The 12050-nt window shown below is 44.0% G+C and overlaps 1 protein-coding gene across 1 annotated transcript in view; it reads left to right on the top strand.

Annotated features, from left to right (window-relative positions):
- BMPR2 (bone morphogenetic protein receptor type 2) overlaps positions 1–11704 on the top strand; it is a 346911-nt gene extending 335207 nt beyond the window's left edge. Inside the window, 1 exon segment of the mRNA XM_030209147.1 lies at positions 10227–11704. Coding sequence (XP_030065007.1) covers positions 10227–10474 — 248 coding nt within the window. The 3' untranslated portion in view covers positions 10475–11704.
- Positions 11705–12050: the final 346 nt, after the last annotated feature.

Below are 12050 nucleotides of genomic sequence, written 5' to 3'. Positions count from 1 at the left end.
GGTTCAGATCTGATTGAAGGCAATACAAGGGCTGGTGCAGTCTGAAACTCTCCAGTATGCTAGTGGGCTGGTGCAGTCTGGAACTCTCCAGTATGATAGTGTCAAAACAGAATAGTGAAGTCTATACCAACAAATCACAAAAACATACCTATACTGCATGAAGAAATTGAGCAGGCCACAGGTGGGCCTGGGCCCACCCACCCACCTTTGTCCCAGGCCCACCCAGCAGCAGCTGGCCTGACTGGCAAAAGACTGCCTGACACACATCGCACTCCCTCCTGACCTCCTCCCTCTTCCACAGGTGTCACAGCATCCACCTAGTCACCCAAGGGCCTGTGGCAATGACATAATCCTTAGAAACCAGCACAGGACCCTCCCAGTCACGTTGTGCTGACAGCTCTGCAGCGTCCAGCACAGACTTCTTTTTTCTGTAAGGGCGTGAGTCACGCCCTCACAGAAACAGGAAGTCTGTGTCTTAGGGGCGAGATGCCGCAGATCCATCAGCATGACGTGGCTGAGAGGTCCCGCACCGCCTTCTAAAGATTGCATTGTTACTGCATCGTTGGGTGGTCTGGTGGTAACCACTGGTAAGGCGCTATTGGCAGCTGCAGGGGAGAGAGCTGCTGTAGGGGACAGGAAGACTTAAAGAGAGTGCCAGAGAACAAGAAGGGGGAAATGGGGAATAAGGAAGGACACCGAGGAGGACAGAAAAATAGAAGATATGCTGAATTGGGAGTGAGGAAAAAGGACACAGAGGAGGACAGAAAATAGAGAGATGCTGGATTGGGGATCAGGGATATAGGGAAGAAATGCTGGTCATGAGAGAAGAAATGGGGGGGGGGGGATAGACACAGGGAGGAACAGGACATAGAGATGGCATGCTGGTTTTGAAGGAAGGAATGGTGGAAGATTTTGGATACCCAGAATGAAGGCTCAGAAGGGTTGCTGGGTAAGAAGAGGAATGGGGGGAAATTCTAGACACATGGAGAGACAGGAACCCAGGACATGCTGGTGTTGAGGGAAGGAATGGGGGGAAAGAATGGATGCAGGGAAGGACTGGACACAGAGAGAGGGGATGATAGACATGAGTGAATGAATGGGAGGAAATTCTGCACACAAGGAAGGACAGGATGTAGGACATGTTGGACATGAGGTAAGGAATAGGGGGAGATTATGACCACAGGGAAGGATAAGAACAGGGTCACAAAGGTGAGGTGCTGGACACATAGGGGAGGATAAGAGCAAGGACACAGTGGGAGGATACAGACATGGGCACAGAAGGGAGATGGATGGTGGACATGGAGAGAGAAGAAAGGTCAAATGGACAGGAGATACTGGAAAAAAAGTTAAGAGAAGACAGAGGAATGCAGAAAGCAGAGAGTGGGACAATGTGATTAGGAAAATAACATGACCAGACAACAAAGGTAGAAAGAATTTTATCATCTATTTAGTGACTGGAATATGTCACTTTTTGGAATGGTTAAAGCTGGTGTTAGACTGGACCAGGACCCAAGTCAGAAATTTGAGAGGGAACCCCTGCCCTCTCTGGCCTGGAGGCCCAGAGCAATTGTCCTGGTAGCAACTCTCCCCCCTCCCCCCAAGGGCTGGCCCTGACATCTGCTATGTTTTCACCAACTGCTGAATCCTATACTACTGCCATCACATCAGTTATTTGTTTGGGGAGGGATGGGTTGCGGCAAGGGGCAGTACAGTGGTAGAGCAGGGTGATGGCAGGTGCCAGGTTTTAGCTTTCAAAAAGCTGACAGCCCTAGGTGCATCATTCATATAGCTAGCGAGGATCTCCAAGCTCCCACCAACTCATCCACAGTCCATTGAACCCTCAGTTAGAAAACCATGGCAGTCAGTGGTGGTGGTCCAAACTGCTAATACCAGTACCGTGGGCATACTCAGTTCTCATGCATATTCAGTTCATGCATGAGAACTGAGCGTGCCTATGGTGACAATGCCAGGGAGTGCTGCTTTCAACTTCTGTGCTTTTCTAAACAGGGGTCAGTGGGCTAGGGATCTTCACCAGCTATAGTATTTAATTTTTATAGTTCATGGTTGGGGGGGAGGGGAAGTCCAAGACTCTGTCCCATCGCTGTAGTCATACAGGGTGGGCCCTGTATTGGTCTAGCAGGATTCAAAGAAATGGAATTAACAGGTATGAATAAATTTCACCTTTCTTATCATCCTTCTAGACCAATCCAAATTAGTTGAATATACAAAAGCAATACAGTGCACTCCAGTTAAGTGCAAGGCCATAGGACCAAAGTTTAACTTGAACATAATGGAGCATGCACATAGCCGATGTTACTTTTCATAGTATAATTTCAGCAACCACACAGAGCCTGTGTAACGCAACTTATTTATTACTGTAATGGGACAGACAATTTTCTTACAGTGCCAAATGTAGATATAGATGTAAGGCTTAAATAATTTTTTTTAAAGTTCACTAAAACTTGTCGTGTACAACTGTTAAGTCCATTAGTAGTCCGTTAAATGGGGGGGACAAGGGGGGGGGGAAGAAATCAGTAATAGTTTTCTGTACAGTGCTGTAAACCACTTTAACCAGTTCATAAAAATGTTCACAGCTCTAGCACCCATTACCTTAAAGATAAGCCCTCACAGTGTTCAAGCTCTGTAATGCTACAGGAAATGTCACAGGAGATCTTGCATCATACTTGCTGCCAACTTCCTACCCTATTGGCTTATCTGAGTCTCTAGCATCTTCAACTGCAAGTCTGAGCAAATCTCTGCATCGAATATATCAGCAGATGTCTGAAGATCATAAAATGCCACATAGCAATCAAACTATTCAGCCATCATGCCAACTGGAGATCCATAGGCAGCTCATCTGTGTTCACCACAGAGACTGCAGGAGTTTCATCATCATAACATTCTTTCACAAAACTAGCCCATATGTAGTAGTTGGCAGTCATACTCTAGGTATTATCCAGTCTCTTGATAACGTCAGTTCCTTTCAGGAATTTGAAAAGCCTTATAAATACATGATGACACTGCCATTCCCTATGCCTTGTAGGTGATGAAGAAAGCAAATTGAACTGTCCCAAATAAGATGTGCACTGATTGTGTCTTTTCACTTTATGTGCCACCGCTGCTGCGACTGCTTAAAGGACTGTTCTGTTTAGGTGCACGGTTTTTCAAATAGCTCACATGGTCTCCTTTCGCTTTGTATTTATTTATTTATTTATTTATGGCATTTATATCCCACATTATTCCCGCCCATGGACAGGCTCAATGTGGCGTACAATAGTCTATTAAACAACATTAATACAAAATACAGGAATTAGCGTCAGAGAAGTGAAAGAGGAACAACAGGAGGGAGAGAGGGGAAGGTGACAATTTGTCGATGTGGCTGCCGTGGCTCAGAGGGATGTAACACCAGGAGGGCCCACAGCATATGCTCTAACGAAAAGGAAGGTCTTGAGTCGCTTCTTAAAGGTCGGGTGATCTGGGGTGAATTTGACCACTTGGGGCAGTCCGTTCCAGGATTGAGTGCTAAGATAAGAAAAAGAGGAAGCATAGACAGTCTTATATTTGAGGCCACTAAGAGCTGGATAGTGGAGATTGAGATACGTGCGAGCTGACTTGCGGGAGTTCCTGGGCGGCAAGTTAATGAGAGTGTCCATGTAAGCAGGAGCATCTCCATAGATGATTTTGTGCACCAATGCGCAGATCTTGAAAACGATACGGTCCTTCACAGGAAGCCAATGCAACCTCTCACCTAATGGGCTTGAACTTTCAAATCTCGATTTGCCGAAGATGAGTCGAGCTGCTGTGTTCTGAGCAGTTTGCAATTTCTTTAGTAGCGTGGATGTGCATCCCCCATAGGTACTGTTGCAGTAATCGAGACAACTTATAACTAGGGACTGAACTAGGTAGCGGAATACTGCACTCGACAGAAACAGCACTCTCTAAAGTTTGCAATGACCTGCTCCTGGCCAAATCCAGAGGTCATTACTCCATCCTCATCCTCCTCGATCTTTCCGCCGCGTTTGACACTGTCAACCATGATTTACTTCTTGCCACGCTATCCTCTTTTGGGTTCCAAGGCCCTGTCCTCTCCTGGTTCTCCTCTTATCTCTCCCACCGCACCTTCAGGGTACACTCCCATGGATCTTCCTCCACTCTCATCCCACTATCTGTTGGAGTTCCCCAGGGATCTGTCCTTGGACCCCTTCTCTTCTCAATCTACACCTCTTCCGTGGGCTCGCTGATCTCATCTCATGGTTTTCAGTATCATCTTTATGCTGATGACACCCAGCTATACCTCTCCACACCTGACATCACCGCGGTGACCCAGGCCAAGGTATCGGCCTGTTTATCCAACATCGCGGCATGGATGTCCAACCGCCACCTGAAGCTGAACATGTCCAAGACCGAGCTTCTCGTCTTTCCTCCCAAACCCACTTCTCCTCTTCCTCCACTCTCTATCTCTGTTGATAATACCCTCATCCTCCCCGTCCCATCTGCCCGCAACCTCGGAGTCATCTTCGACTCCTCCCTCTCCTTCTCTGCGCATATCCAACAGACTGCCAAGACCTGTCGCTTCTTCCTCTTCAACATCAGCAAAATTCACCCTTTCCTCTCTGAGCACACCACCAGAACTCTCATCCACGCTCTCATTACCTCTCGCCTTGATTACTGCAACTTACTCCTCACCGGCCTCCCACTCAGCCATCTATCCCCCCTTCAATCAGTTCAGAACGCTGCGGCACGTCTTATATTCCGCCAAAACCGATATACTCATATCACCCCTCTCCTCAAATCACTTCATTGGCTTCCGATCAGATATCGCATACAATTCAAGCTCCTCCTCCTTACCTACAAGTGCACTCAGTCTGCGGCTCCTCACTACCTCTCCACCCTCATCTCCCCCTATGTTCCCGCCCATAACCTCCGCTCACAGGACAAAGCCCTTCTCTCAGTACCCTTCTCCACCACTGCCAACTCCAGGCTCCGCTCATTCTGCCTTGCTTTACCCTATGCCTGGAACAATCTTCCTTTACCCATACGCCATGCCCCCTCCCTACCCATCTTCAAATCTCTGCTTAAAACTCACCTCTTCAATGCTGCCTTCGGCGCCTAACCGCTCGAGATAGATAGAATGCCCCAATCTATCCACCCTATCAGATTAACTGTTCACTCATCCTCTAGATTGCTCACTTGTCTTTAGATTGTTCTCTTGTCTTTAGATTGTAAGCTCTTTGAGCAGGGACCATCCTTCTATGTTTAAATTGTACAGCGCTGCGTAACCCTAGTAGCGCTTTAGAAATGCTAGTCAGTAGTAATACCTCTCTAGAGAAATAAGGCTGGATACGCTTACGTTTCCAAAGAGTGAAGAACACCAACACTACAGCCGCTCATCCCTTAAGCAGGGAAGGAAAGGGCAGTGTGCAAGCACCCTCCCTCATTCACTCCCAACCTCATGATGCACAATTGCCACGTGACCCAGGCAGCTGTACATCACAATGCTGGGAGCCAATGTGAGGAGAGAGCCAGGACTTGCCTCCCTCTCCCCTGTCATCATTGGCTCCCAGCTTTGTGATGTACAATTACTTCATAGCACAACAGTGCCTGCCTTTGTGATATACAACAGTTGTATATCACTGTCAGACTTGTGAGTTCTTACACCAAGTAGAGCGCTGCTGAGCCTGGTACTCGGACCGGGTTCTGTTTGGCGGCCGGACAACCTCGTTTCACCTGCGCTGACTGCCGTTCCCCAGAGGTCGAGCCCCTAGGTGCGGGCGGCCTGCAGGACTTACGAGACGGAGCTAGAAGCAGGGTGGTGAACGTATCGGCCAGGCAGGCAACAGGTCAAGAGAGTAATCCAGGTACAGGCAAAGTCGGTAGGCAGGCAGCAGGCAAGAGAATAATCCAGGCACAGGTAAAGTCAATAGGCAGGCAGCAGGTCAAGAGAGTAATCCAGGTACAGGGAAAGTCAGTAGGCAGGCAGCAGGTCAAGAGAGTAATCCAGGTACAGGCAAGTCAGTAGGCAGGCAGCAGGCAAGAGAGTAATCCAGGCACAGGGAAAGTCAGTAGGCAGGCAGCAGGTCAAGAGAGTAATCCAGGTACAGGGAAAGTCAGTAGGCAGGCAGCAGGTCAAGAGAGTAAACCATGACTCTCTTACTCAACACCCTCACTTATCACCCCTGCCACTGCAATTTCCCCACCCCTAGCTGTCTGTTCGTCTGTCCAATTTAGATTGTAAGCTCTGTTGAGCAGGGACTGTCTTTTCATGTTAATTTGTACAGCACTGCGTAAGTCTAGTAGCGCTATAGAAATGTTTAATAGTAGTAGTAGTAGTAATAGTAGTAATCCAGGTACAGGGAAAGTCAGTAGGCAGGCAGCAGGCAGGAGAGAAATTCAGGCACAGGTAAAGTCAATAGGCAGGCAGCAGGTCAAGAGAGTAATCCAGGTACAGGCAAGTCGGTAGGCAGGCAGCAGGCAAGAGGAGTAATTCAGGCACAGGTAAAGTCAATAGGCAGGCAGCAGGCAAGAGAGTAATCCAGGTACAGGCAAAGTCAGCAACGAGGGACAAAGTAAAGAAGAAGCAAACTACTGAGCAAGTAACACCTACCAAAGTAGAAGCAAGTAACATCTACCAAAGTAGAAGCCGAAGCATGGAGACCAGGAAGAGCCCAGCTAATAAAGTGCTGGCATCTGACATCAGCAGGGACCAGCAGGGAGGAGGAGCACAGCCATAGGACACGAGCAGGGGAAGGAGGAACCGGAAGGAGAGAAGCAAGGGAAACCAGGCAGAGAGAGAGCAGACCCAGGTGCATGGAAGCAAAGCAATCAAGGAGCCTGCAGCCAATGAAAAAATATATCCCCCTATTTGTTTTAAAAGTATTTTAATGTAACTTCCTCAACTTTCCCCTAGTCTTTGTACGCTTGGAACTAGTAAAAAATTGATTCACTTCTACTCATTCTACACCACTCAGGAATTTGTAGACCTCAATCATACCTCCCCTTATCCATCTCTTTACCAAGCTGAAGAGCCCTAACCTTTTTAGCCTTTCCTCATATGAGAGGAGTTCCATCCCCTTTATCGTTTTGGTCGCTCTTCTTTGAACCTTTTCTAATTCCGCTATATTTTTTTGAGATACGGCGACCAGAAGAGAACACAGTACTCAAGGTGAGATTGCACCACGGAGTGATAAAGAGGCATTATTGTATTTTTGGTTTTATTCACCATCCCTTTCCTAATAATTTCTAGCATCCTATTTGTTTTTTTGGCTGTCACCGCAGAAGATTTCAGCATATTATCTACAATGACACCTAGATCTTTTTCTTGGTTGCTGACTCCCAAGGTGGACCCTAGCATCAGATAACTATGATTCAGATTATTCTTTCCAATGTGCATCACATTGCATTTGTCCACATTAAATTTCATCTGCCATTTGGATGCCTAGTCTTCCAGTTTCCTAAGGTCTTCCTGCAATATTTCACAGTTAGCATGTATTTTAACAACCTTGAATAGTTTTGTGTCATCTGCAAATTTAATCACCTCTCTCGTTCCGATTTCCATATCATTTATAAATATGTTAAATAGTACCCGTCCCAGTACTGATCCCTGTGGCACTCCACTGTTCACCGTCCTCCATTGAGAGAAATGACCATTTAACCCTACCCTCTGTTTTCTGTCCAATAACCAATTCCTAATCCACACCAGAACATTGCCTCCTATCCCATGACTCTCTAATTTTCTCAGGAGTGTCTTATGAGGAACTTTATCAAAAGCTTTCTGAAAATCTAGATACACTACATCAACCTGCTCTCCTTTATCCGCATATTTATTCACGCCTTCAAAGAAATAAAGCAAATTTATGAGGCAAGACTTCTCTTGGCTGAACCTATGCTGACTCTCTCTCATTAAACCATGTTTGTCTATGTGTTCCGTAATTTTATTCTTTATAATAGTTTCCACTATTTGGCCCGGCACTGATGTCAGGCTTACTGGTCTGTAATTTCCAGGATCACCCCTGGAACCCTTTTTAAAAATCATCGTCACATTGGCCACCCTCCAATCTTCAGGTACTACAGACGATTTTAATGACAGGTTACGTATTACTAACAGCAGACCAGCAATTTCATGCTTGAGTTCTTTGAGTACCCGTTGATGAATGCCATCCAGTCCTGGTGATTTACTACTCTTTAATTTGTCAATTTGGCTCAGTACATCTTCCAGGTTCACTGAGATTTCTATCAGTTCCTCAGCATCATCAACCTTGAAAACCATTTCCGGTACAGGCAGATTTCTTACATCTTCTTTCATAAAGACCGAAGCAAAGAATTCATTCAGTTTCTCCACTATGGCCTTGTCTTCCCTGAGTGCCCCTTTTGCTCCTTCGTGATCTAATGGTCCCATGGATTCCCTTGCAGGCTTTCTGCTTCTGATGTACCTGAAAAATTTATTATTTTGAGTTTTAGCCTAAGCGGCAAGTTTCTCTTCATATTTTCTTTTAGCCTTTTTTATTAATGCTTTGCATCTGACTTGGATTTTTTTTGTTTTGGTTAGTGCAGGGGGAAGTGGGGAGCCACGTGTTTGTGTTGTGGTTTTTTTTGGACGTTTGTGGCATGCGCAGAGCAGCCAGCATAATGCTTGGCTGCTCTGCGCATGATTTAGGGGCCCATTACCGACGGGGATTATGATTGATTGATACATTGTACTTCTGGATACCGCAACGAACATGTTTGACCTGCTTTTTTTGGTGCATGCTTCGGTTTTTCAAAATCGTTAAGGACTTTAACAATTTAGATTTTTTTACGTTTGTTTGATGCATCTGGGCCTTAGTTCCTAACAGGAAGACCCTTTGTAAAAGATTCGCTGTGAAGGTAACTTTTTTCTTTTAATAAATAATTTTAAAATAGAGACACACAAGTATGTCCCATTTGGAGACATTGCCCAGAAAAACAGTACTAGATGAACCCCATCCAGAACTACAGAACTTGTAAGAAGACATTGACCCAAGATTGGTTGGAAGGAGACACCCTTCTTGGGCATGATGAAATAGATGGAATAGCATTCTTGCCTCTACTTTGGATTGAGAATCATCTCTATGGCTCCCAGCTGAAGAATCTGCTACAAGATGGACTTGCCTGCCCCTCGCTTGAAATATAAATTGCAGGGGCATGCCATAAAGGTGTCAGAAATACGTTCAACAAACTCAAGGAAGTACCCCTAACATACCACCTCCAAGACCCACATGTTAGAAGTGATGTGGGACCACTGCTGGTGAAAGAGACAGGGCCTTTCACCCACCTTTCACCTCTGAGGAGCCTGGCTGCCACTCAAAATCCAGGTATAGATCCTGTGAGCAGGACTTATCCAGGTAGCAGCCACTTCTACCTAGATAAGTTCCACTGAATATCAGCCCCATTGGTACTAAGATGCATTAACACATGTATATTCCATTTAGGGAATAATTTTCAGAAAGTGAAGTTCACAGGTAGTTTTTACTTTCGGAATTTATACTTATTTTCAAAGGGAAAGTATGAAGCATCTTCAGAGCTAGTATAACATAGTCAGACCTTCCAGTACCTGTCAACAATCTAGCTATCATATGTCTATACAGAAATTTGGTGTGAAGAAGTCTCATTGCATGCATAGAATATGGCAAACTTTTTTTACCATATTTCTCTTTCTTTCTCATATCATAAAATGTGCAGAATTTTATTTTCCATGACACAAATGCAACACATCTCTCTCCACTGTAAAAACCTGGTTTAACTTCTGTATGCCACTCATAGTAAGAACTTTAAGTGGCTTAGTAGGCTATGATTCCAACATGTTGACCCTAAGAGGTTTTAATGTTCATATCTATGGACAAGGCAAATGAGTATTTAGAAACTACAACATGCAACAATTCATTACAATCCACTGAGCAATATGGCTGGCTATTTTTGTCACCAAGAAGAATGTTTTTTTTTTTTTATGCTCTCATGCTTAAATTTCTCAGTACCATTTTTCAGCTTTTTCACAGATACTAAATTTCTGCAAGTACAATATGTTAGAATGAAGACCTGATGAGCTACTGATGGTTGCTGGAATTATACTGCAATTTACATATGGCTGGTCCACCTTCCGAGCTGCAGTGAGAGATGATGTCATTATGAAACACTGCAGGCTTTTTCTTGACTGTGTAACACCTTTGGTTTATAGAAATAACTTTGCTTTACATTCTGTTTTGTCTTTTTAGGTGAGTCACTACTAGATAGTGGGGCACACTCAGGGGAAAAGATAAAGAAACGTGTGAAGACACCTTATTCACTTAAGCGGTGGCGCCCCTCAACGTGGATCATCCCCACAGAGCCACTGGACTGTGAGGTCAACAACAATGGTAGTGACAGGGCAAGCCACTCCAAATCCAGCACTGCTGTTTACCTCATAGAAGGAGGCACAGCCACAGCTATGGTGTCGAAAGATGCAGGAATGAACTGCCTGTGAAATGTTTTCTATGCCTACAAACTGACTTTTTTGTTTTTTTGCAGCATACAAAATGAGCAGAAGACATTAAAAAAAAAAAACAATAAACTGTTTCATCCTCCTGTCAACACCCTTATCAAGGACTTGCTTTAAATAGGTTTCAGCTATGCAGAAAAAGATTTAGCTTATGCTTCCATATTTTTTTTATTTTATTTTAATTATTTTTTTAACAGTTTTGCACATTTTATTTAGTATCGCTCGAGTTAAGTCTGTCTATTTTGACCACAAAATTATATATGTGTGTATCAAAAAGTGGTCTTAAAAAAAGTTTTTTCAAAGCAACAACAAATTTGTGTTGCTGATAATCAGTTTGGACCAGGTTCTTAAGGTCACTAAAATTGTAAGCAGACTATAAGACATGTTTGACTGCAGTGGTGTCTTGTATTCTTGTTTTGATTTTTATGCTTAGGCTTGTTTGTATGTATCATATGTCATGGGTGTATCATCTTTTGAGTTCCCTATTTTTCTTGTGTATGTTTTGTTGGAATGTGCAATAGTCTATAATTTGCTGCACAATTAATTGGAAAGTGCATTTTTCCTAACACTACCATGCATACTTCCCTCCCTGTCATTCTGTGAATATTTGATATATTTTTTCTCTGTTTAGCACATCTGTGATAATGAAGTTATACGGAGTAGCCAGCATCGGGCAGCTGTATCTGTCACTGTTCCCTGAGATGGTCATAGATAATATATCATTCCCTGCAGATTTTTCCCCATTTTGCTCACTATAGAAAGAGCTTATGAAAGGAACCTGCTAAACAGAAATGTGAACTGCCATTAGATTCATCCATCCATATACTTGTAATAGGTTCTTTCCATCCAGTGCTGGAATCTAAGACACAAGTAGGCACTGCTAGTTCTTGCAAGCCACACACATGTCCAATTTTCTGGATATCCACCATGTTTGCATCCATTCAGGCAATAACTTGGCTGAGTGTTTCATTTATCCTGAAAAATCAGACTTGTTTGTGGCTCTCAAGCATCTGAATTGCCTGTCCCTAATCTAGAATGCTGAACTGTTGATAGTATTAGGCAGTATAAGAAACAAAAATGCTAAGAACAACCTTTTGGAAAAACACTGTCTATCTTTTTTATTTTTAAAATTTTTAAAGAAATTTCACATTTATATTCTATTATAATCTTTTTCTTATTGGTTGTTAGCATTAAAAATATTATTTCAAATATTCACTCCAGTAAGTACTGTGGGTAGTTTGCTCCCATTTGTGGTACAGACCAGTAACTCCTCCATACTGTCTCACACTGTGAAAAGGCTTTGAAGTGATGCCATTTGGCATCTAGTTCTTTACTGATCATTTTTTTTATTATTTATTTTGCCTGACAGTTTCCTCCTGCTTCTTTGAGCTTCGTTCAATCAGAGCTGGACTATGATGATAGAGCCTTCATTGTCAACTATCTTGTATTCTATAACTCTCCACTTAGCCCAGCCATCACTAAGGCAGGTTCTGCCAGTTGGTGAACTACGTGTCTGGCTATGGTGGTAAATTTGCAAGGTGGCAGCCTGGCTCCACCATGG

Source organism: Microcaecilia unicolor, chromosome 7 (genome assembly GCF_901765095.1).
Source record: "Microcaecilia unicolor chromosome 7, aMicUni1.1, whole genome shotgun sequence".
Taxonomy (NCBI): Eukaryota; Metazoa; Chordata; class Amphibia; order Gymnophiona; family Siphonopidae; genus Microcaecilia; species Microcaecilia unicolor.
This window is presented reverse-complemented; position numbering and strand designations above follow the sequence as displayed.